Below are 26,792 nucleotides of genomic sequence, written 5' to 3'. Positions count from 1 at the left end.
CAAATCAAAACCACAATGAGATATCACTTTACACCAGTGAGAATGGTTAAAATTAACAAGACAGGAAACAACAAATTTGACGAGGATGTGGAGAAAAGGGAACCCTCTTACACTGTTGATGGAATGGAAGTTGGTGCAGCCACTCTGGAAAAGAGGGTGGAGTTAAAGAAGTTAAAAATAGAGCTATCCTTTGATCAGCAATTGCACTACTGGGTATTTACACCAAAAATACAGATGTAGTGAAACAACAGGACACCTGGACCCCAATGTAGCATAGCAATGTACATAGCAATGTACAGCAATGTCCACAATAGTCAAACTGTGGAAGGTGTCACGATGTCCTTCTACAGAAGAATGGATAAAGATGTGATATACATGTATACACACAATGGAATATTACTCAGCCATCAAAAAGGATGAACATGGATGGAGCTGGAGGGTTTTTTTTTAATTTTTTATTTATTTATGATAGTCACACACACACAGAGAGAGAGAGGCAGAGACATAGGCAGAGGGAGAAGCAGGCTCCATGCACCGGGAGCCCGACGTGGGATTTGATCCTGGGTCTCCAGGATCGTGCCCTGGGCCAAAGGCAGGCGCTAAACCACTGCCACCCAGGGATCCCTAGAGGGTTTTATGCTAAGTGAAATATGTGGAATCAAGAAAGTGAAAGGGGTGGAGGGGAAACCAAGTGGGAAAAAATTAGAGAGGAAGACAAACTATGAAAAACTCGACTCTGGGAAAAAAAAAAAAAAAAAGAGGGCTGCTGAAGGGGAGGTGGGTGGGGGGATGGGACGACTGAGAGGAGAATTCAGGAGGATAGGTGATGTGATGAGCACTGCGTGTTATACTGTACGTCAGCGAACTTAATTTAAATAAAAAAATAAAAACCTTAACCACTAAAATAGGTATTTCATTTTGGTTTTAATTTGCATTTCCCTAATGATGTTGAGCACCTTTTCATGTGACTATTGGCCATTAAGTGTATCATATTTGGAGAAATATTCAAGTCATAGCCCATTTTAAAATTAGGTTATTTTTGTTGAGTTCCACAAGTTTCCCTCTAAAATAAGTTAGGGACGCCTGCGTGGCTCAGCAGTTGAGCATCTGCCTTTGGCTCAGGGCGTGATCCTGGAGACGCAGGATCAAGTCCCACTTCGAGCTGCCTGTATGGAGCCTGCTTCTCCCGCGGCCTGTGTCTCTGCCTCTCTCTCCCTCTCTCTGCCTCTCATGAATAAATAAATAAAATCTTAAAAAAAATAAAGTTAAAAATACATAATTGGGGCACCCGGGTGGCTCCGTCCTTGAGAATCAGCCTCTTGATTTCAGCTCAGGTCATGCATCTCAGGGTGTAAGATGGAGCTCCTTTACCCACTCCACACCTGGCCTAGAGTCAGCTTGAGATACTCTTCTCCCTCTGCCCTCTCCACCCCACTCTGTCTCTAATAAATAAATATTTAAATATATGTAAAATAAATATTTTATTTATTTATTCATGAAAGACACAGAGAGAGAGAGAGGCAGAGACAGACAGAGGGAGGAGAAGCAGGCTCCAGGCAGGGAGCCCCATGTGGGACTCGATCCCAGGACTCTGGGACCAGGCCCTGAGCTGAAGGCGGACGCTCAGCCGCTGAGCCACGCAGGCGTCTCTCTCTCTCTGTAACTGGGATAGTGCACGCGCCTCCAGTGAGCTGTTGGAACAAACGAAACGGCGGTGCGAAGCGCTTGCTCCGGGCTCGGCACGGCTCGGCACGGCTCGGCACGGCTCGGCACGGCTCGGCAGCCCCCCAGGTTAGCGGCTAAGCCGAGGAGCCCTGAGGTCCCGCTCTCAGCTCGCAAGACGCGCGCATCCCCCACCGCAGCGGCCGACTCCCACGCGGGGGGCGCCACCGCGCACGGACCTTGGTGCGCATGCTCCTCTTTCACGCCCCTTCGCGGGCGCCCTTCCCTAGCGCTGAGCGACTTCCGTTTCCGGGAGAGTGGAGGCGGCTTCCGGCGGCGTGACCTGAGCGCGCTGGGCTGGCGGGGTGCCGGAGCAGGAAGGGTCTGCGCTGGCTGCCGGTAACCGGGCGGCGGGTGGGAGTGGCCGGGTGTGGCGCCGCTGGCCCTCGGGAGGGAGGGGCGACCTCTGTCTTGCGGCCCGAGCCAACACCGGGCTGGACTTCAGCCCGATCCTGTTGTGGAGGCTTCTGTTGTTGTTGCCTCCTCTAGGCCTTCGCCCCCACGCCGGGATTCCTGCCGCTGGGGCCCCGCGGGTGGGAGTCGGGAGACGTGGGTTTCATTCCCGCCTGCGCCGCTGCCCGGCTCTGTCTGACCTGGGGCGGGATATGCCCCGTCGTGGGCTTCAGCTGCTTCGTTTAGAAGACGGCAGCTGTATTCACAGGGATTATGAGCTCCTTTGGGGTTGGAACTGACTTTTATTGGCGTTCTACGCCGTCGCCTGCCCGGCCACAGAGCAAGAACAGTGTAGGTACTCTGTGCCTACTGGAGTTGTTTCGGGTCCCAAAACCTTTGAAGGTCGAGCGATGGCTATGGCTATTGATCCCCGCCGCCTACCTGTCTAAATCCCGCCCTGCGCCCCCCTCCCTCCCGCCCCATCCTCAGAGACAGGAAATTTGGCCTACTATTTCAGATATTTTACAGATACTGTTTGCCAGTCGGTGGATCCCGGAGTAGACGTTCGGACGTTTGCCGTCGTTAGATCGTAGATGTTCAGTTAATCACTTTTAAACGCATGACTCTATTTCGCAGGAGGGAGATAGATCTCCTCTTAGAAAGTTTTAGTCAGGGGCCTGGCAGTATGCTCTACTCACTTAAGTCTCCCAGCAGCTCCAGAAGACAAGTATTAATTAGTTCCCGTTTTTGCAGATGAGGGAAATTGAGGCAGAGGAGAAAAAAACTTGTTTTATGCCATTCACCGTGTGAATGCGGAGGGCAAGAGGTCAAACCCATGCCTGCAATTCCAAAGCCCCATGTTCTTAACTATTAGCTGAAAAAAGACTGGATGTATAAATATATTTGAATGTATCCCAGCAGCCTAAGAGGAATTGTTAGCTGTACGAGGTGGCTATTATCAACACAGATGGTCCCAAATCAAACATTGCATGCTGTGGGTATACTGTTTCTCTGTCTCCTTTTCTTCCTTGACATCTATATTGCTTTTTAAATAATATCCCCGTTTACATCCTGTCCTCTGTGCCCATGTTATTCAGTTATCTTTTATCTTTGGTTAATATTGATTCAGGTGTGTTGACTACCTATGATGGTGTCAGTTATGTGACCTTTTCCGCCAGCCCTCCAAAGCAGGTGTTTTTAATTATAGTTGAAATATGAGGGGATAATACTTAGGCATTATCTCTTTTTCTTTTCTGTACTGCTTTTAAAGGGACTGTATTAGGAATTTTGGAAGCACTGCCAACATGTCTGATGTTCAGGAAGCCACTAACCAACTCCTGGATGTGAGCCTTCATGAGCACCAGAAGTCTATACCAGTTACAGGAAGTGGTCCCAGAAGTGAGTCTCAGCACCTCCAAGTCACTATTGGAGCCACTGTGCCTACTGGTTTTGAGCAAACAGCTGCAGATGAAGTGAGAGAGAAATTGGGGTCATCATGCAAAATCAGCAAAGACCGGGGCAAGATATATTTTGACATTTCAGTGGAAAGTCTGGCTCAGGTTTGAATGAAGCAATATTTAAAATAGTTTTCTAAAAAGGTCATTTTACAATCATTTTCTGGCTTGAATCCTTTTTTGCTTTTCTTTGCTCTGCCCCACATCTGGTGATTTTAAAGTATTACTGCATTTTCCATTCAGTACTGATTTTATGTTTGATTAATGTCAAATTCTTGCTCAAAAGTAGGAATCAGTGAAAGGGAGAAGTGGTCAGTAACTGCCATCCCGCTAGAATAAAAGCTAATCAGTATCTCATTACCATATGAACATTGTGAGAGCAGGAATTGTCTGAGGTTTTTTGTCTGATATTTCCCAAGTTCTTAGTGTCTGGCATATAGTAGACACCTAATAAATATTTGGGGAATGAATTGGCCAGCAAATATTTTTCCACCCAGTATCTTAGTTGATGACCTTACCAGCTTTGTAAAGATAGATGCTTTTTTTTTTTTTTTTTAAGATTTTATTTATTAATGAGAGACACAGAGAAAGAGAGAGAGGCAGAGAGAGAGAGAAGCAGGCTCCAATGGAGAGATCCCAATGTAGGACTTGATCCCAGGACTCCAGGATCACACCCTGGGCCGAAGGCAGGCACTCAATCACTGAGCCACCCAGGCATCCCGAGAGGTGCTATTCTCATCCCCATTAATCATTAGACTTATGAATAAGTAATTTGCCTTATTTGGGATTATTAGCTGAGTGACCCAGCTACTAATCCCAGCTGGTGCTCAAACTCTATGCTCTTAACTACTGCACTATACAGTGTATCCCTGGCAGCTGTGAGGAGAAATATAGTAAAGCTCCACTTGACTTTCTTCATCTTCCTTTCTCCCCTAAACCTGTTTCCCAGGTAACATTTCAAGCTATCCTTCCATCTTCCATTTCTGTAGGGGAATAGAAGCTAATGGGTAACTAAAAACATGGCAGACTGGGGTGATAGGAAAAATTTAAAGTACAAATGATAGGTATTCGTTTCATTAAAATCTTTATATCTGATTTTTATATTTAAATGTTGATAGTTTGTGATTCAAAAGTTTTCTTAGAACTTTGTTTCTAACATTTTTCTTCCCTCCTCTAGGTTCATTGTCTGAGATCAGTTGATAACTTATTTGTGGTCGTTAAGGAATTTAAAGATTACCCGTTCAAAGAAACAAAGGTGAGTTTTCCCAAGCATGGTAGCTGAGACCTGCAGCCATCTTGCCCAAAGAGATTATTCCCACATTTTGCATTCTCTCGCTTAGCATTACTACTGCTTTTAGAATATAGAATACTGGGAGGCTTTGACAATAAAAATCAGAGGTTTGTTGACAGCCATTCCAAAAGTTTTTTTTTTTTTTTTTTTTTTTTTTAAGATTTATTTATTTGGGAAGAGATGGGAAGGGGCAGAGAGGGAGCAAGGGAATCTTGAGCCAACTCCCCCACTGAGCATGGAAGTCAATTTGGGCCCTGATCCCACAATCCTGAGATCATGAGCAGAGCTGAAATCAAGAGTTGGACACTTAACTGACATCTAAGGCAAGAGTTGTTTTTAAAAGAATCAATATTGGGGATCCCTGGGTGGCTCAGCGGTTTAGTGCCTGCCTTTGGCCCAGGGTGCGATCCTGGAGTCCTGGGATCAAGTCCCACATCAGGCTCCCTGCATGGAGCGTGCTTCTCCCTCTGCCTGTGTCTCTGCCTCTCTCTCCTCCTATGTCTATCATGAATAAATAAAATCTTTAAAAAAAAAATCAATATTGTGGGTAGTAGGCAAAACAGGTGGGAGAGAGTCAAAAGGTACAGACTTAAAATTATAAACTTGAGGATATAATGTATAGCATCGTGACTATAGCTAATGATACTCTATTGATTGCATATTTGCAAGTTGCTAATAGAGTAGATCTTAAAAGTTCTCATCATAAAAACATTTTTAACTATATAGGGTGACATGTTAGTAGACATTGCGGTGATCGTTTCACAATATATACATACATCAAATCATATTGTACATTTTAGAAAGTAGAATAATGTTATATTTCAGTTGCATCTCTTGTAAAAGATGAAAGATTAACAAAATGAGTTAACAAAAGTCAATATAGAAAAATATCAGAGTGTGGAAGAAATAAATTGACTTTCTTACAGAAAGGTACGTTGCTTTGGATTAGTTTTTTTTTTTTTTTTTTTAAGATTTTATTTATTTATTCATGAGAGATACACAGAGAGAGACAGAGGCAGAGGGAGAAGCAGGCTCCATGCAGGGAGCCCACTGTGGGACTTGATCTTGGGACCGGGATCACGCCCTGAGCCCAAGGCAGGCGCTCAACCGCTGAGCCACTGAGGCGTCCCAGCATCTGATTCCTAAATATTAATATGCTGCATAAGTTGAGGTTTGAAAAATAGATTGCAGTAAAGCCTTAGTATTTTTCCACATTGTTTTTTGATCAGGTTTCCAGAGTCAGATGCTTGATAACTTCTATCAGTTTTATTACCTATATTAGAAACAATGTGTTTTTAAGATCTATAATATACTGCCCAATTCTCCAGTTTTTATTTATTGGCAGCAGGTTGATTTCCAAAGCACTATTCAATAACCAAAGTGATATGAACCCACAGCCTAGAAAAAATAAAATCAGACCTAAAAGAATTCAGGCTGAAAATACATCAAAATTTTATTAACTAAAAATGGAACTTTCTTTTTTTTTTTTAAATAAATATGATATTTATTTATTTATGATAGTCAGAGAGAGAGAGAGAGAGAGAGAGGCAGAGACACAGGCAGAGGGAAAAGCAGGCTCCATGCACCGGGAGCCCGACGTGGGACCCGATCCCGGGTCTCGAGGATCGCGCCCTGGGCCAAAGGCAGGCGCCAAACCGCTGCGCCACCCAGGGATCCCAAAAATGGAACTTTCAACACTAGTATTATAACCCTTCAGACTTCTGATAGTCATTATCAACTGAATTATATCAATAAAACTAGAACATAACAGGCAGGCTGCTGGAAATTTTGCTTCTTAGCGTTTGGAAGTTTTAATAGCCAATTCCATACATGAGTAGATGTTAACAGGCATTTTTAGAAACTAAAAAAACAAATTTAAAAACATCTGTAAACTTCCATCTTAAATTCTGGCCTTTAACTTACTAGGACATTATTAATATTTTCCTAAATTCTTATGTTTTTGCCATCTTAGAGTTTGAATTATTTTGGGTGGTTTTGATCTCTACAAAGTAATGGTTCTATATGAGCCAGCTTGTCAGAGTTGCCTTATATATAAGTAACTGCAAAAGAGGTTGCTGGTGGAAGTCCCAAAAGAAGAGCAGCAAGGGTTAAGGTAGATTTTTAGATCTCTACAAGAACATGTGTATGACCATGAAAGATTGTTGCCCTTCACTTTATGGACTTAAATTGCAACATGTCCCAGTAATCAGTAATGCTTGTTTTTTTTTTAAATATTTGCTTCTTGTTTTCTGTTGGCCATCAGTTTCATTGTTTGTGGCATTATACTTTCCCATCTTATGAAAAGCATGTTACTTAGTATTCTAATAGGTCTTTTTTTAAGTATTCAGATGATGTCATGAATTTTTAAAACAGGTTAACCTGTTTTAAAAATAAAAGGGTAATATCTGTGCTTTACATGTTGGTTTTTTTTTTTTAAGCTAGGTAATACATGTACTTAGATCAAAGTTGTAAAGACCCAAAGGATATACAGTGAAAAGTGTTTGTTCCTGTATTTCCATACCAGGCAGTTCCCTCCCTGAAGGCAACACCTCTTACCAATTTCTTGGATATCCTTCTAGAGATATTTTATGAATATGTGCATTTTATGTACTTACACAAATTGAAAGCATGCCATACATACTGTTCTGTGCTGTGCTTTTTCTCCTGTATCTTGAACATCATGCCAATATGTTGGATTTCACTGCATCATAATCTAATCATTCCCCTTTAGGATATTAGAGTTTTTTTTACTCTTGCCATGACGGTGGTCCAGCAGATATTCTGTGTACATCCATGTACACAGTCAGAGGGTTCAGTCTGAGGGTTATTTTTCTGTTTAATAAGAGTTTATCTTACCAGTACTTATTGATAGGATCAAAATGTTTGGTCTTGGTTCTGTCACATTTATGTTACACTCTGTTTCTTCTTATTAAAAGTTTCTTTATCTTATGTGTTTTCTTTGTTTTTTCACACATTGTTTTATAACAGTTTGGAAGGGTTTGGGTTTGAGTTTGGTTTGGTGTTGAAACCCCAGCTGTAAGGTTTCTAGCTATTATAACTACAACTTAAACTACTATTTATGTAGTATTTTTTGAATCCCTTCTAAGAGCAGTGATGAAGTTGGCACGTTTTCCACATCTCCTCTCCTTCCAGGAGAACTCCTTCCTCCAGTCTTATTATTTTCTTAGTGCTGATCCAAGTGCTTTTATTTATTTATTATTAAATTTTTAAAAAATAAACTCCACACTCAGTGTGGAGCCCAACGTGGCGCTTGAACTCACGACCCTGAGATCAGGACCTGAGGTGAGATCAAGAGTCAGAAGCTTAACCAAATGAGCCACTAACTCACCCCAGCCCCAGTGCTTTTAAATGTATTCACTTATTAGTTTGAACTTCTGTCTCTTAATCTCTTGATAGAGGAGGCTATCAGTATCTCTTTTTTCCTTTCTCCTCTAACTACATTATATTTTGTGATATTCACATTCTGTCTGTAGTCCTAATCTCCATTTTTTTAATCTCTTCAATGGCATGAGTTAAGAAGTGATTGCTTTTCACCTTTATGTTTGATTAATAATTTAAGTATAAAATTTGGAGTCATGTTTTTCTTCTGGAAAAATATTGTAGACATGTTCATTTTCTTCTAGCTTTGAATGTTGCCGCGGAAAATTCTAAGACCATCTTGATATTATCCCCGTTATTTGTTGCTTTCTTGGTATTTTTGCTTCATGCCAAGATTTTATTTTTAATCTCTGAAGTCAACTTACAAGTTCACAAGAATGTGTCTCATTGTCGATAATTCTTTGTCAAGGGCATCCCGGGTGGCTCAGCGGTTTAGTACTACCTTCAGCCCAGGGTGTGATCCTGGAGACCCGGATCAAGTCCCATATCGGGCTCCCTGAATGGAGCCTGCTTCTCCCTCTGCCTGTGTCTCTGCCTCTCTCTGCATCTCTGTGTCTCATGCATGAATAAATAAAATCTTTAAAAAAAAAAAAAATTCCTTGTCAAGATATGTCAGTCTATAGAGAAGTTCATATCTACATACATTTCTTGAAATTTTTCTTAAATTATTATTATTATTTTATTATGTAAGCTCTATACCCATTTTAGGGCTCAAACTCACAACCCTGAGATCAAGAGTCACATGTTCTACCAAGTATGCCAGCCAGGTGCCCCTAAATTTTTTTTTCATTATCCTATTCTCTCTTCACAGATAAACCAGTTATACATATGTAGGATCTCTTGACTTTCATGTTTTAAGATTTTCTTTAATCTTTTTTGTTTTTAACTTTTTGCTCTTTTCCATTGTATTTACTTTTCTCCACATCCCTTACTTTGTTTTCAGCAGTGTCTTTTGTGCATGGTGCTTTGAATATGATCTTAAGTTTGAAGTCATTTTATTTTTTTATTCCACTTACTCTTTGAACTCTATAAGCTCCTATTTCATCTTTTTATGGTGGCTCACCTCATCTTTCTGCTTTTATATCTCTGCTTGGAGCTCTTATTTTACCAAGGTATTTCCTCATTACATTTTTTTTCCTATCATATCAACATGTTTGATCACAGTTTTCAACTGCTCTGTGGCAGTGTCTTTCTAATCGTTTTTTTGTCTGCTCTTTGTTTTTCTATTGCTTTCCTCCTTTGTTCTTTCTTTTTTTTTTTTAAGATTTTATTTATTCATGAGAGACAGAGAGAGAGAGAGGCAGAGACAGAGACCAGACAGAAGCAGGCTCCACGCAGGGAGCCCAAGTCCCGGGTCCTCAGGATCACGCCCTGGGCCTAAGGCAGGTGCTAAACCGCTGAGCCACCCAGGCGTCCCTCCTTTGTCCTTTCTTATGTTCATGTAAATCTCGTGCTGATAACTTTTGATGGTTGTTCATCTATGAATGAGGAACCTGCTATTGATGAGGAACCTGCTCATGTGGGAGAAGCCAGGAACTGTTCCAGGCCAGCAAGAAATTCCCCTGCTTCACTGTGAAATTCCTTCTGACAAAGGGTTGTAGGGCAGTGAGTTCTCTCTTCCTTCTTTTTTTTAAAATAGTTTTATTGAGGTATAATTTCCATGCTACTGCATAGGTTTCTTTTAACCATTACTTCTCTCTAACCTGAAGAGATTGGCAGCTTCATCGTTTTTAACAATATAAAAAACAGCTCTCCCCAGCTCTACCTTATCAATACTCTCAGCAAATAGAGCTTGTCCATAAGATTTCTTGTTCAGCCTCCATTTCTCTCCTCTGCTTGTTCTTGGTACCAATGAAGTCCAGGGAAGTTCCTTCTGTCAGTATACATACTTCTACTATTTCAAAGAAGAGTTTATTTGCTACAACTTTGCATTCTCTCTCTGGTGTCTTCCTGCACCTCTGTTTGACCTTCACTTACACTTGGGAATTCTGTTAGAATTGTTATGGTTCAAGGTTATAGATATTACGTAGATTGTATTAAGATAAAGTTGGTATATTTGTTGTTGGTGGTGTTTATAATGGTGTCTGCAGGGAAAAAAAGGGGCTGTACCGGTGTTCTCCATCAACATTAAACCTCCAAGTCCTGTAGATGCCCTTTATAAAAGGGAAATAATTTTGTAAATAGATTTGAATTTGCCAAGCCTGAAATTTACCATTGTTCATCAGGTTTCAAGTAGTATCAAAACCTTAACTCTTCTCCATTTCAAGTCTCAGTTCCATCAGTGAACATGGATCTTTTTCTAATTTGGTCTTCAGTAGCATATACTGTCTATGCCAGCACTCTGCAGTAGAACTTTATTATGGGACTGTTTTAGGTCTACAGTGTCCAACACAGTAGCCACTAGCCTCTAGCATGTGAAATGTAGCTCATGTGATTGAGAAACTGAGGGGTTTTATTTTAAGTAAGTTCTACGCTTTTTCTTACTTTTTAAAAGGATGATTCTAAAAAATAAAAATAAAAAAAATAAAAGGATGATTCTAGATGCTATTTAGAAATTGGAAAGATACATTTTTCACTGTTTCTGGTTTCTTTTTCCTTTTAAAAAATAATACTTAGGGGTACCTGGCTGGCTCAGTCAGTGGAGTGTTTTTTGTCTGCTCTTTTGTGGAGCGTGCTGCAACTCTTGATTTCAGGGTTGTGAGTTTGAGCCTCATATTAAGTGTAGAGATTACTTAAAAAATAAGTAAATAATACTATCTTTTAAAAGAGTTAGTTTTATTTTATTTATTTTTTAATATATTTTATTTATTTATTCATGTGAGACACACAGAGAGAGGGAGAGGGAGAGGCAGAGACACAGGCAGAGGGACAAGCAGGCTCCATGCAGGGAGCCTGATGTGGGACTCAATCCCGGGACTCCAGGATCACGCCCTGGGCCAAAGGCAGGTGCCAAACCACTGAGCCACCCAGGGATCCCCTAAAAAAGTTAGTTTTATTTTTTTATTTTATTTTATTTTAAAGTTAGTTTTAAAAGTAGCATGTATACATAGTACAAAATTCAGAAGGAAGTCAGGTGAGAGGTGAATTGCCCTCTTCTCCTTCATCCACCTACTTCCCCTCCTGAGAGGTAACCATTGTTAATAGTTTGATTGCTTACATTTTAATCCTAAAGCCCAACTTCTGATCTACTGGTCTAGTATTATTTTTCAGTCATTTAATTTGTGTATATCTTCATTTTCAATGAAATTTTAATTTCCTTAATAGTAGATGTTATCTTATTTCCTCCTTTGTTCTGCACTCTTACCACTGCCCCCCAGCATAATGATTAATATAGTCTGTGTAGGACTTGTTCAATGAAAGTGGTGAGAGATATATGGATTTCATTCTCTGTACTTTATAGGAAGAAGTTCTAAAGGATTTTGAAGAATTGGCTGGGAAGCTTCCATGGTCAGACCCTTTAAAAGTATGGAAAATTAATACCAGCTTCAAGAAAAAAAAAACAAAACGCAAAAAGATAAATCAGAATTCAAGTAAAGAGAAGACTAATAATGGACAAGGAGACAAAACAGACGAGAGAGATGATAAAAAAGGATTCATTAACAATACCTTAGATTCCCATATCTTAGACTATTATGAAAATCCAGCCATCAAAGAAGAGGTCTCAACATTAGTAGGTGATGATTTGGCATCTTGTAAAGATGAGAAGGATGAAAGCTCAAAAGAAGAAACTCAACCTGAATTGTTGAAGTTTAGGGTCACGTGCAACAGGGCAGGAGAGAAACACTGCTTTTCCTCAAATGAGGCCGCAAGAGATTTTGGAGGTGCTATTCAAGATTACTTTAAGTGGAAGGCTGACATGACCAACTTTGATGTGGAGGTACGTACAGGCTCTGATTATGATGATTGAAGAAGTCCATTGTAGTATGTATAGCATTTTTAGACTAACCAGTTTTATGGGCAGTTAAATTGTGGTCACAGGGCTAATAGATTGTGGTTAACAAGAGCATTAGCTATGAGACACATCTAGATTCAGAATTTGACTCTACAACTGCATAACTTTAGATAAGATATGGTCTCGAAGCCTGTTTGAAATGGAGCCAGCAGTAGTGTATACTTTTAAGTGTGTCCTGAAAGTTGTTGTTTGTTTGTTTGTTTGTTTGTTTGTTTGTTTGTTTTTGGTCCTGAGAGTTAAATGAGATAATACATTTTAAATATTTGGTGCAATAGCTGGTATATACTAAGTACTCAGTAGATGCGAGCTATTAAGACTGGAGTTTTTTAAGCTAGTACTTTTTACATTATATGGACTTTGAGATTATAAAATCCAACCAGAATGAAAGCAGTTTTTTGGGTTTTTTTGTGTCTTGGTTGTAGAATTTTACTATTGAAAAAAAGTGGAGTACATTTTATTTTTTTATTTTTTAAAAGATTTTATTTATTTATGAGAGATGCGCAGAGAGAGGCAGAGACAGAGGGAGAAGCAGGCTTCCTGCAAGGACCCCGATGTGGGACCGGATCCCTGATCCTGGGATCACACCCTGAGCTGAAGGCAGACACCGCCGCTGAGCCACCCAGGCGACATGTGGAGTACATTTCAAAATTAAGCCCCACCTTCCTAAAATCAGGACATCATTGCTAATACCTATTGAACAGCCAGCTCCCCTCTCCTTTTTTTTAAAAGATTTTATTTATTCAGAGAGACACAGAGAGGTAGAGACTTAGGCAGAGGGAGAAGCAGGTTCCATGCAGGGAGCCCCATGCAGGAGTCGATCCCGGAACCCCAGGATCACATCCTGAGCCAAAGGCAGACGCTTAACCGATGGGCCACCCAGGTATCCCAGCTCTTCCCTTTCTTAAATTTTGCTAGATCTGCAAATCCAGATGCCTCTTTATAGCATGCTTACTCTCCTTGGTCTCAGTCTTCTTCAAAACAGGTGATTCACATAAGGGGCATGCTAAGTAGTCTTTAAATCTCTCACAGCTTAAATGACCCCCAGCAGCTGACATTTTTACCAAGAAGTCATTTTCTTTTGCTTTTGGGACACCTGAATCTGGGACAAGTCACTTATCCTCTCTGTACACTTTCCTTACATATTAACTCAGAAAAACAATTCCCCATTCCCCCCCCCCTTTTTTTTTTTGGACATTAATAGCTGTTATGAGAATGACTAGGCAACTAGAATAGTAATGTCCAAAAGTTAGGGGGGCTCAGAGCACAAATTCTGAAGCCATACTGCCTGGATTCAAATTCCAGCATCAGTGCTGTAGGACTTTGCAGGGGGAGTAAGGGGACCTCTTTGTGCCTCAATTTCCTTGTCTTTATTTATTTATTTTTAAATTGTATTTATTCATGAGGGACACAGAAAGGCAGAGACACAGGCAGAGGGAGAAGCAGGCTTCATGCGGGGAGCCCGACACGGGACTCGACCCCAGGTCTCCAGGATCACACCCTAGGCCGAAGCCGGCACTAAACCGCTGAGCCACCGGGGCCACCCAATTTCCTTATCTTTAAGAGGGAGACAGTAATACCTAGCTCACCTGAAGCTAGTGTAACATTGTGTCAACTGTACTTTAGCAAAACAATAAATTAAAAAGATACCTAGCTTGGAGGGTATGAACATGAAATGAGGTAATAAATGCAAAGTGTATAGAACAATGGCTTGCATATAGAAAGTGGTAGATAAGTGTCAGCTGTTGTTCCTGTTAAGATCATGTTACGTGGAAGACGAGCATGTTTGTTACTTGAAGAGCTTATTATTTCAACTGTGTTTTAGAAAAACCATAGGACGGGGACACCTGGGTGGCTCAGTGGTTGGGTTGCCTGCCTTCGGCGCAGGTTGTGATCCCGGGATCCGGGATCAAGTACTGCATCGGGCTCCCTGCATGGAGCCTGCTTCTCCCTCTGCCTATGTCTCTGCCTTCTCTCTGTGTCTCTCATGAATAAATAAATAAATCTTAAAAAAAAAAAAAAAAAAGAAAAAAACCCATATGACAAAAAAGCATTTTGTAGGCATTATTAAGTGAGTCAAATTTAAAAACACATTAAGAAAATAATAGGTGATAAAGCAAATGTGACACATTGTCATCAGCTGGTTAATCTAAGTGCAGGGTATATTTAGGAGTTCATTGTACAAGTGTTCTGGTAGTAGTTCTGTATGTTTGAAATCTTTTCAAAAAAGTTAAAATTTAAAAAAGTACATTAACCCATAAACGTACAAAATATGTTGATATTATAAAAGTTCAGGGGATAATCTGGTTAGAACTTAGAGTAAGTGAAAAGAATCAAACAGGTTTTAAAATTTAAAAGTATATTGGGCAGCCCAGATGGCTTAGCGGTTTAGTGCCACCTTTAGCCAGGGGCCTGATCCTGGAGACCTGGGATCGAGTCCCACGTCAGGCTCCCTGCATAGAGCCTGTTTCTCCCTCTGCCTGTGTCTCTGCCTTTCTCTCTCTCTGTGTGTTTATTCATGAGAGACACAATAAAGAGGCAGAGACACAGGCAGAGGGAGAAGAAGCAGGCTCCATGCAGGAAGCCCGATGTGGGACTCGATCCTGGGACTCTGGGATCATGCCCAAAGGCAGACAGATGCTCAACCGCTGAGCCACCCAGGCGTCCCTATTCTATCTTTTCTTTAAGATTTTATTTTAAAGCAATCTCTCCACCCAGCATGGGGCTTGAACTCACAACCCCAAGATTCAGAGTTGCATTCTCTATTGACTGAGCCAGCCAGCCAGGTGCCCCTATTTTATTCTCTCTTGTTCTTTTGTTTGTTTGTTTGTTTGTTTTTTAACAGGTTCTTTTGAACATCCATGATAAAGAAATTGTTGTGGGCATTGCATTGACAGAAGAGAGTCTCCACCGAAGAAATATTACACATTTTGGACCTACAACTCTTAGATCTACTCTTGCCTATGGGATGCTCAGGTAAGAGAATGGGTTGGCCATCCAGATTACAGTGACACCTTGAGGGGCACCTGGATGGCCCAGTTGGTTAAGCATCTGACTTCTGATTCAGGTCATGATCTCAGGGTCTAGGGATCGAGACCTACGTCAGGCTCCTTGCTCATTGGGAGTCTGCTTAAAGATTCTTCCTCCTCTGCTCCTCCCCTCCTCTGCTCTTGCATGTGCACGCACGCACATGTGCACTCTCTTTCTGCCCCTCCTGCTTGTGTGCTTGCGCTCTCTGTCTCTGTGTCTCTCTCAAATAAATAAATCATGGGGTACCTGCATGGCTCAGTTGGTTAAGTGTCTGACTTCAGCTCAGGTCATGATCTCAGGTTGTGGGTTTAAACCCCACATCAGGCTCCCCATCAAGTGGGGAGTCTGCTTCTCTCTCTCCCTCTGCGCTCCTCCCCATGCTTGTGCTCTCTTTCTCCCTTTCTCTCTCTCTCAAATAAATCTTTTTTTTAAAAAATTAAATCTTTTTTAAAAAGTGACACTTTGGGGCAGCCCGGGTGGCTCAGCGGTTTAGCGCCGCCTTCAGCCCAGGGCCTGATCCTGGAGACCTGGGATCGAGTCCCACGTCGGGCTCCCTGCATGGAGCCTGCTTCTCCCTCTGCCTATGTCTCTGCCTCTCTCTCTCTCTCTCTCTCTCTCTCTCTATCTCTCATGAATAAATAAATAAAATATTTTAAAAAAAAAATAGTGACACTTTGATTGAATTTTACTATTAAAACACTTGAATTTTTTGTGAAGTACTGTGTTAGAATTTAGTGGATAAACAACAGGGTAAAAAGCTAATGATCTGTTTTTCTCTTGTATCCAATGTTGATTCCTTGTAATCCTGAAAATAGACTTAACTACCATGTCTGTTATTTTGATTTTAAAATGAGAACAGTAGTTTTCATCTGCCTCTTGAATGGGGTTACCCCATTTCTGTTTACATAGGATATACTGTGTGCTATTAATTTTGCTGTTTCATTTCTGTGCTGTGAAGCAGATGAAAGTAGAGATTTTTATACTTTCAATATTTATTAATGTTTGTAATCTCTAAGCCCAGTGTGAGGCTCAAACTCTAAACCAGGAAATCAAGAGTCACATGGTCTACTGGCGAGCCAGCCAGGTGCCCTGAAAGCAGAGAATTTTTTTAAATGTGTATGGGGGAAGGAGCAAAAGATGGGTATAATGTGTAAATGAACACAGAGAGCTTTTACTCATAATTTTATTTTATTTTATTTATTTATTTATTAAAGATTTTATTTATTTATTCATGAAAAACACACACAGAGAGAGAGGCAGAGACACAGGCAGAGGGAGAAGCAAGCTCCATGCAGGGAGCCTGATATGGGACTTGATCCCGTGACTCCAGGATCATGCCCTACACCAAAGGCAGGTGCTAAACTGCTGAGCCACCCAGGGATTCCCTACTCATAATTTAAAAATCTATACTCACAGCATCTCAGGAACCATCTGGGATTTTCCACTTTTTCAAGGGCAAGACCTAGCTTGCTTGCTTGCTTGCTTTTTTTTTTTTTTTTTTTTTAATATTTTATTTATTCCATGAGAGACTGAGACAGGGAGGGAGGCAGAGACAGGCAGAGGGAGAAGTAGGCTCCCTGTAAGAAGCTCACTGTGGGACTCCATCCCAGAGCCCGAGGCAGACACTCAACTGCTGAGCCACCCAGGCATCCCAAGACCTGGCTTCCTTTCTCCTTTGCCCTTTTATTAAAGCATGCTTCTTTCCACCTCTAGGACAAGTTGTCTTCTCTAGGTTTCTGTTCTCCAGACTGTGAAATGGGTTTGATGTGAGACTTAAAGGATTGTTAATGAGTAGAAGCAGAAATATATGCTTAGTAACTGTTAGATACAATGTCTGGTGTATTCTGGTATTGATTAGTTGTTTATTAATTATATTTCCTTCTCTTCCAGTCTTTGCTTCCTCTTTCACCATATTCATCCATGGAGTCATAGTTCAGCATAATTGGAACCTATCAGTACAAAGACAATAATAGAATACTGGGCTCATTTTATAAAGGAACAGCTTCCAGTCTTTTTCATTCATTTAACAGACATTTATTTATTATCTATTGCCAGGCATTACGGTAGGAGCTAGGAACATGAGAGTTCTTTGGGTCCAACTATTAGAAACCAAAGTAAAGCTAGTTAAGATTAAAAAAAACAACAACAACCTGATTGCCTAGGAAGGGGGATTTATAGGAAAGATACTGAGAAATCTTGGTGAATCCACAGAAAAACTGAAAGGTTATTAAAAAGATTAAAGGATCTCCTTTAATAAGCTGCATGCATATAGCTTAAATCCATGGCTTAGCAAATACCCAGTGCTCAAAAGTAAAGCGGTTATCTTTGGTAAGGTTCTAACCTTTAAAATTAAATTCATAAGGAAAGGAATACTGAATGTTTAATTACCACTAAACTTATTATCAAAACTTATCGATAATGTTTTACTTGAAACACAGTTGAGATTTTTTTTCTTATTTGATACAGGTGTATATACAAAATAATACTATGTGTTTTCTAAAGACATACATACATATATATTAAAAGATCTGGAAGCTAAATTCCATCTGGAAGTGTGATTTTGGATAAGTCAAGAGGGTATTTTAGTTATGTGTAATTTTTTTTTAAGCTCTAGGATATAGTCAATGTTTAATTACAAATTTATTTTTTAAATGCATATTGACTGGTGTTCCTTTATGCTAGCATAATAGGTCCTTGATATTAAAGCTTCAGGAATAGTCAGTGTGAAATCCCTAGTTATTGATTGTAGTCTTTTCACATAGGCTGTTTTCTCTTCTGTAGGCTCTGTGCTCCTCAACCTACTGATATAATAGTTGATCCAATGTGTGGAACAGGAGCAATACCAATAGAGGTAATAACTTTTCTGTATCTTTTAGATAAGCAAGTGATATATCTAGGATATTCTAGAACTAATGGGCAAATTACACAGAATGAAATCACCAGGGTTGGGTCAGTGGACCCAAAAGTTTTCAAAGAATTGCACTAAGTTTATCAGAAAATAAAAATATTACAACTAGCTAAGGACTGGTAGATTATAAGTGATGGTTACTCAGTGGATTGCAGAGGAGGCTGAAAATTACAAACTAGTGAGTGAGTCCCTTTTCTATAAACAGTTGGTAGACTTGAACAGAAAATTTATTGAAGGCACGAGCATAAATTGGAGGAAGGTGTTGCATCTCTATAAAGTGAGATTATGCTTCTTAATCCACATAGGCTCTTGATAGGAATAAATATAGTTGTAAAATGGAGGAACCTATAATGTTTAGATTTTTCAAGAAGTCTAACATGGCTACACACAAATGCTCTTAAATAGTTTTTTAAATTATTGTGATACTAAGAGAACTCAACTGCTTAAAGCAAAGCAGGAAATTGAAAGGCATTTTCTAAGTGGGGAACATTTAACAGGAGAGTCTCCTTGAGTCAGTATTATCTAAACTTCTACAAATAATTAGGAAGAGGGTGCATCTCTTTAAAATGCTTAAGTTTATTTAAAAAAACTTACTTAAATTTATGAGACATAGTAATTTCTTATGTATAGTATATCTAAAGCCAGTGAGAATAAACTGCAAGAAGCTACACAGATTCTATGAGTGGGCAGAAACTGGACAGATGAACAGGCCCAAAGCAACCCACAAAGGGAAAAATAATCCAGACTGCAATTAGAAAATGAATATGTCCTCTGGAAGTTAAAATCCCAGAAGGAAATCTTGGTAGTCTAGATGACTACTGTTTTCTGGCTGTGTGAGCTAGAGAAATAGATTACTCTGACTAAAGAGCCACATACAAATAAAACTGTGTCAAGAATAATTCTGGGAACAAAGCAAAGTGTTCCTCTCTAGCATTATGCCATGATGTGCCTATGTCTGAAATAGAGAAAGTCACCACAGTCAAGAAATATGCAACAGAACTAGAGTCCAGAAGGGACCCCCAACCAAATGATATGGAAAATGGTTGAGGCATTTCCAGTAAGAGTAGGCATGAGGATGTTAGTATAGAAAAACCTAACTGATACATGATCAGAATGAATGAAGTTATGAAAGGAATGGACAGGATATGTATACAGAATTGTTTACCTAAGTATAAAATAGTGATCTAGAGTTCTCATTTTTTTTTTTTAATTTTTATTTATTTATGATAGTCACAGAGAGAGAGAGAGAGAGGCAGAGACACAGGCAGAGGGAGAAGCAGGCTCCATGCACCAGGAAGCCCGACGTGGGATTCGATCCCGGGCCTCCAGGATCGCGCCCTGGGCCAAAGGCAGGCGCCAAACCGCTGTGCCACCCAGGGATCCCTAGAGTTCTCATTTTAAAACTTGGAAGTACTACAAAATCCATCTCTTTCAGACCCTGAAAACTGAAGCAGATTTAGTTGAAAAGAGTGTTAGGGAATCAGATTTCATCAAATTCTGCATCATTCTCAAGTGTGTGGGCAAAGGAAAAGACAGTAGTGAGGCCTTGTGTTCATGGTATGGATGTATTTTTGTTTACAAAGGAAGAAGTATTTGTTCCTCATCCTGAAACAGAGTGCAGACCTTTCTCTGTTTTCATGTCAGAAACTTTCTGTGAACCTACGTAGAACATTGTTCAGCATAGGGTAGTGTGAACAATGTTCCACAAATGTTATATAACATTGGTATTTACGTTCTGTTGATATGTTTTTGACTTAATACTACAGAATCCTTTCAGGGATGATGTGGTGGTTATCATTCCAAGGCCTATGCAGTGGATGTTACATTTTGAAATTTTCAAGTACCTCAGTATATCAGATTATATAAAATCCTGTAATCACAAAAGGGCATAGGTTGGTCACATTAATTTGGTTAAGTTTTTCAAACCACAGTTTTATTTTAGGTCTATAATGCTTACTTTGTGCCAGACACTGCTGGCTGAAGGATTGAATAAAATATCAGACTTGTCCTTAGGGAGATTCTTTAAAAGGCAGACAGGTATAGCAATAATTAAAAACAAGTGCAGTGACAGAGTAAGTACAAAATGCTTTGGGTTGGGGAGGCAAATGAGAGACAGCTGGAGGGTTGGGGTTGATGTGAGAGAGGGTGCCATTTGAGCTAGGTCTTGAAAGATACATAGGAATTCAGCAAGTGAGAGAACAGGAGGGCTTCTCAAGCAGAGGGAATAGCAAAGTTCACAACATGCAGTTTTCTACTACTTTAGAAAAGCATTGGATTATTGCATTGGATTGTCCAGTTTATTGACAATCAATTGAAATGATTTTCCTTTTAATCATTTCATTTTTTTGGGGGTGCAGTTTGTTACTTTGGTTTTAATATATATATACTATTGTCTTTTAGGGGGCTACTGAATGGTCTAACTGTTATCATATTGCTGGTGATAATAATCCGTTGGCTGTGAATAGAGCAGCAAATAACATCTCATCTTTATTGACCAAGAGCCAAATTAAAGAAGGGTAAAAACCTAATTTAAAAAGTTTTGTAGCATTTCTTAGATTTAATCATGTTTCCTATCAACTTTATGAATTAATACCCCCAGTGCATGGTGACATCATTATAACTAATATGAGCATACTGTGAGATTCCATTAAATTTAAAACCGTTTATTAAAAGTAACTTAGAAAAATATTTTATTTAACTATATTTTCCCCACCCAGTGCAATTAGTTTATTTCTGTCTTCCTTTTTTCTTTCATTTGTATTATCTTTTTTCCCAAATGGTGGAAGAATATTGCATTGATCCATTTTAGTTTTCCAAATTTTCAAACACTGAGTTTTTTCTATAGTCTTTTTAAAAATGACTGCATATTTGTGTAGAAATACTACAGTTATTTAGCCTTTCCTGTATTATTTGGCACTTTAAGGCAGTTTCAGGGCTGGAGGAAAGCCATCTGGCTGAAAGCCATCTCCACCTAAATGTCCTATAGGAAATCCTGACCAATGGCCTTCCAGTCTGTGTCACCATCTCTAATGACGGTCTCTGAAGGCTGTCAATTCCATCTTTGCTTAGCTTGGAGTACTAGTATTGTCTCATAGTGAACTGAGTTCCTCTCTGTACCTTCTAGAGTTTAGTCCCATTTGGATCCCTAAAGAATCTTAGCTCTGTGTCACATAATGCTTGACATCAGACATTTGAAGGGCTACCAAAACTCCCCCTCCTCCTATCCCACTCCAAATCCTTCTGCAAGCAATATTTCAGAGGCCTTCAGCTGGATCCTATCTGTGCACTGGAATTCCATTGGCCTCTGAGAAATGTTTTTGTCTTTTTTTTTTTTTTTTTTTAGTCTGAGCTATCTATTGTTATAGTATCTTAAGCCCTGGCCCACTGTTTCATGTTATGTTCCATGATGCCACCTGTGCCACCCTTTCACCATTCTTTCAGTTTCAGCTGTCTTTGGGAGAATTGGTTGAAATGTCACTTGGTCTTCAGTTTCTTACCAGAGGCCTCATCATAAAATTGTTTCTGTGGTCTCCTCTGCTGGTGCCTTTTTCTTAGAAAGTGGCAGGAGTAGGCAGTGGTCAGCAGTTTTGTTCAATCATACAGATACTCCATATTCTGAATACATAACCAAAGAAAGTCATCATACTCTATAATTGGCCTTATCAAACCTAGAAACAGCTGCCTGAATAACCCTTAATTAAGGTGAGGTTTATATTTGTAACTAGAAATCAGTGGTTTTAGAAAGTATCTATCTCTTTGATGCAGATATTCCTGTTATTACTTAACACATGGGATGCCTCATACTGTTTTATGTCTGTATGTTGGTTATCCTCCTTTTGTGCTAAATTTTCCGCCTTTTTTGATTAAAATCAAAATTTAATTCATATATTGTTTATTCTGGGCTTTGATGCTCATGGCTTTTTTTTTTTAATTTTTATTTATTTATGATAGTCACACAGAGAGAGAGAGAGAGGCAGAGACATAGGCAGAGGGAGAAGCAGGCTCCATGCACCGGGAGCCCAATGTGGGATTCGATCGCGGCTGGGTCAAAGGCAGGCGCCAAACCGCTGCGCCACCCAGGGATCCCTCATGGCTTGTTTTTTATTTCAATTTCCTATTGAGGTTTTTAAACTTGTTATTTAAATTTTAAGTTATATGCTATAAATGTTTTAATGATAAAAATTTTTTATACCTTTTATGCTAATAAGCACTCATTTTGAACATACCCTATAGATTTGTACAATTCTCTATTTTGGTTTCTTTTTACATCGTTGGTTATGTACTTGTCTATGTGATCTAGTTGTCTAGGGCAGTGCTTTTCGAAATTTAATGTGCATGTGAGTCACCTGGGGATCCTGTTAAATACAGATTCTGATTCAGTAGTTTTCATATGGGACCTGGAAGTTTGTGCTTGCTAGTAAGTGTATAGGTGATACCAATGCTGCTGGGCTGTGGTCCAACTTTGAATAGCAAGGCGTTTACATCATTTTTTGCATAGAAGTAGTTGAAAGGTTTTAATTCATTTTACATTTGTTTTATTGATGAATTTTCATGGTACATTTTGTTGTGTTTTTTTTTTTTAAGATTTTATTATTTATTCATAAGAGACACACAGAAACAGAGAGGCAGAGACACAGGCAGAGGGAGGAAAAGGCTCCATGCAGGGAGCCTGACGTGGGACTTGATCCCAGGTCTCCAGGCTCAGACCCTGAGCCGAAGGCAGCGCTAAACCACTGAGCCACCTGGGCTGCCCTACATATGTTTCTTTAGGTCTTGTTAGTAAGTGATCTACCATACTTTATTTTTATTATTTTTTTAAGATTTTATTTATTCATGAGAGACACAGAGAGAGAAGCAGGCTCCATGCCAGAAGCTTGATGTGGGACTCGATCCTGGGACTCCGGGATCATGCCCTGAGCCAAAGGCAGACGCTCAACCACTGAGCCACCCAGGCATCCCTCTATCATACTTTAGATATGTCACCTCATAATCTTTTTTCCCCATGTTCACTGATGCTTTACATTCTCAGTTATATGGTTTACTGTTTCATTACTATCGTCAGTCATCTTTTGCAGTTGTGTCAGTCTTGTTTACTCCTTAATCAGTTTTCTTAAGTTGTAGATGGAATCAGATATCTTTTGAAACCATTTTTTAAATTGTCACTAACAGATTTGGTCATTAGAAGTTTTATCATGTGACCTTAAGCTTTCTTCCTACATTTTGCTTTAAAAATTTTGGTTATTAAGTTAATGTTGTCATTGAGATTATTTTAGTAGCATTTTATATTTTATAGCAGTCTCTTCAGAAATGTTTTTAGATTTCATACTTCAGAATAAGCACCTTTCCTTTGTCCCCATAGCAAAGTGTCCTGGGGCTTGCCCATAGATGCTGTTCAGTGGGATATCTGCAATCTGCCATTGAGAACTGGCTCTGTGGACATTATTGTAACAGACATGCCATTTGGAAAAAGGTAGGACTTGGCTTTTAAAAAATGAATTTTATCTTCACCTGTTAAACATACCCATTTTGTCTTCTAAGAGCTTATTCTATCAGAAGCCTTCAAATCCTTTTAGTACTTAGAGCACTTTTTCACTTCAGAATTATAAATAGTATGATGGAGTCACCAATTTTGTTTTTAGTGTAGAAATTAACTATATTTTGATCTTGGCCATCACACCTTAGTCCACTTCCTGGCCCATTGTTGAATTACAGGATACTTCACAAAGATTGAGGAAAACGGTACTAATTTTCAGGAAAAATGTTTTCTCATTGGTTTGGTTTACATAATCTGTTTATTACAGTCATTAAGAGGACAATTTATGAAACTATTACAGTTGTCAAAGTTCTGTAGTCAGTTCATCTCTTTCATATTTCTAAGCAGTTTACTAATATATCAGATTACTCATTTTATTGGCACATTACAGCAAAGCCATGGCTTCTAAAGGGCAATTGTTTTGTAGATTTCAGGATTTTCTTATTGTAATGAGGATGAGTTCTTAATAGTTTCTCATTTCGTATAGTCCTAGATGTTTATCTACTGTTTGATTCACTGGATCTTCTTTTATAGGATGGGCTCCAAAAAGAGAAACTGGAACCTTTATCCAGCTTGCCTACGGGAGATGAGCCGTGTCTGTAGACCAGGGACAGGCCGAGCTGCACTACTTACTCAGGACAAGAAATGCTTTGCCAAGGTGCTGTAAATTACCCCAAAAACTCACCCTGTCACAACTTTAGGATCTTTTAATTTAAACTTAGGGATACTGAGTATGATTTGTTTTCTGTTCCCCCATAGTTTCTTACTGGCAAATAGATTGCTGGTTGGTCTACAGATTACCTGCTACTTACTTCTTTCCTTTTTATGTATACACAGGCATTATCTGGAATGGGACATGTTTGGCGGAAGGTACATACTGTCTGGGTGAATATAGGGGGTCTTCATGCAGCAGTTTATCTTCTGAAACGTACACCTCAAGCTTTTATTCATCCTTCAGAACAAGATGGGGAAAGAACTCCTTGGTGATGCAAATAATGAAGACGGTTAATGGTATCTGTACCTCCCAACACAGGGAATGTCAGCATGATGAACTTGGTTTAAGAGAAAAATAGTGTTAATAAAATTGCAGCTTGCAGTTTAAATTGGTCTAAAGCTCTTCACCTTTGTTAGCAAAAGGGGTGAATGGAATTTAAAGTCTTAGGCAGAGCTTTGGAACTCTTTTTGACAGACTGGCCAGGTAATTACTACTTAAAATTTTTTCAAGATCCTAAGACTACTAAAATGCTCTGGGATTTGGGTTTTGAGTATTTATTTTCAGGCTTCATGGCAATTCCTTTTTTCCATTGTGGGAGATAGAAAGCTACCCTGGCCTAAAGGAAAGGAAGAAAACAGCCAGAACATTTGGGGCCATATTGCATTGCCTATGCAGTTTTGCTCTTTAGTTTCTCATGTTGGCTTTACATCACCCTTTAAAAACAAATGAAACATTCCATTTTATGAATAGTGTTTGCCCCATAACAAGATGAAATCTTAGGGATCCCTGGGTGGCGCAGCGGTTTGGCGCCTGCCTTTGCCCCAGGGCGTGATCCTGGAGACCCAGGATCGAATCCCACATCGGGCTCCCGGTGCATGGAGCCTGCTTCTCCCTCTGCCTGTGTCTCTGCCTCTCTCTCTCTCTGTATCTGTCATAAATAAAAAAAAAAAAAAAAAAAAAGATGAAATCTTAAAAAAAAATAAATAAATAAGATGAAATCTTACCAGACCAATTGGAGAGTTTACTATCTGCCCTAAAAATCAAAATATGCATGCTATTAAAATTAATATATAAAACTAAAATAGAGAACTAAGATTGATCAAAGGAATTGGCACATACTTTACTGTTAGCAGTGTGGTACATTTCTGTTTGTTTTTAAAGATTTTATTTATTCATGAGAGACACAGAGAGGCAGAGACACAGGCAGAGGGAGAAGCAGTCTCCATGCAGGGACATGGGACTGGATCCTCGGTCTCCAGGATTAGGCCCTGGGCTGAAGGCAGCACTAAACCGCTGAGCCACCCGGGCTGCCCACATTTCTGTTTGTAAAGAACAAATACACTGGTAGGTTAAGTATCAGACCAATAAGCCAAACTTGAGTACACAAAAGTGGTGTTCCTTTCCCTTTTTTTTTTTTTTTTTCCTTTCCCTTTTTTAAAGATTTTATTTATTCATGAGAGACACAGAGAGAGAGAAGCAGGCTCCACGCAGGGAGCCCGACATGGGACTCAAGGACCATGCCCTAGGCCAAAGGCAGGTGCCAAACCACTGAGCCACTCAGGGATCCCCTGGTGTTCCTTTTCAAAGTCCAACATAAACTTGTCAAAAGTATTTGTTGTTTCTTAAAAGGAATAGAGAACATACTGATGTGTCTTTGAATTAAAAACTTTATAAGGAGTGCCTGGGTGGCTCAGGTCATGATCTCCAGGTTCTTGGATGGGGGCCCCACATTGGGCTCCCTCCCTCCCCCCCTGCTCAGAAGAGTCTGTTTCTTCTACTTCCCCACTCACACTCTCAAATAGTTTTTAAGAAAAAGCAAACTAAATGAGAATTCTTCTATTTTCTCTTGGACCTATATTTGTAGTTAGCTGTTTTTCCAGCTGCTTAAAGTCCTTTCTGAGGTGGTGGAAAATAAAATGAATATTAGTAAGTCCTTGTAAAAATGGTACTTCCCTGGGACATAGTAGTTGAGGTACATGTGGAAGTCTTTATTCAGTTTCAGGCTATATTCAGCTTAGATTTACAGTGTCGTGTTAGTAATATATTAGTACTACTCAATACCTTCTTAGATATCTCACATTTAGACTAAAAGGACATAGCATTTCTTTCCTTTGAAAGAAGAGAGTTCATATTAGCAGCATAGCCAATAGTCCTAGTTTGGTTTCTCTCTGATCTACTACCCCACACTTCAGCATGAATTAGAGGGAAGACACTTACAAGGGTTTTATATTCTAGACCGGAGTTTTTACCATCAGAACACATAGTTGCACTATTTTGGGTTCACCATAAAATAATCCTTCACCTCTTAATCATTTAAACTTCTCTGTTGGGTCAGTAATCTGCAGAAGTGGTAAGGAAAAGGACCATGTCTGTTTTCACCACTGTTTATCAAATGCCT

The 26,792-nt window shown here is 39.7% G+C and overlaps 1 protein-coding gene across 1 annotated transcript; it reads left to right on the top strand.

Moving 5' to 3' along the window:
• Positions 1–1,987: 1,987 nt before the first annotated feature.
• THUMPD3 (THUMP domain containing 3) lies at positions 1,988–24,782 on the top strand. The gene is made up of 10 exons (NM_001252173.1): positions 1,988–2,061; positions 3,386–3,674; positions 4,747–4,824; positions 11,660–12,136; positions 15,054–15,184; positions 18,020–18,089; positions 20,547–20,662; positions 23,506–23,616; positions 24,214–24,337; positions 24,517–24,782. Exons 2-10 carry the CDS (start codon positions 3,420–3,422, stop codon positions 24,664–24,666), a joined length of 1,512 nt encoding a protein of 503 aa, NP_001239102.1. The 5' UTR covers positions 1,988–2,061; positions 3,386–3,419; the 3' UTR covers positions 24,667–24,782.
• Positions 24,783–26,792: the final 2,010 nt, after the last annotated feature.

The sequence above is a fragment of the Canis lupus genome, chromosome 20 (assembly GCF_011100685.1).
Source record: "Canis lupus familiaris isolate Mischka breed German Shepherd chromosome 20, alternate assembly UU_Cfam_GSD_1.0, whole genome shotgun sequence".
Taxonomy (NCBI): Eukaryota; Metazoa; Chordata; class Mammalia; order Carnivora; family Canidae; genus Canis; species Canis lupus.
The sequence above is the reverse complement of the archived record's forward strand: the minus strand, read 5'-3'. Positions and strand labels throughout refer to the sequence as shown.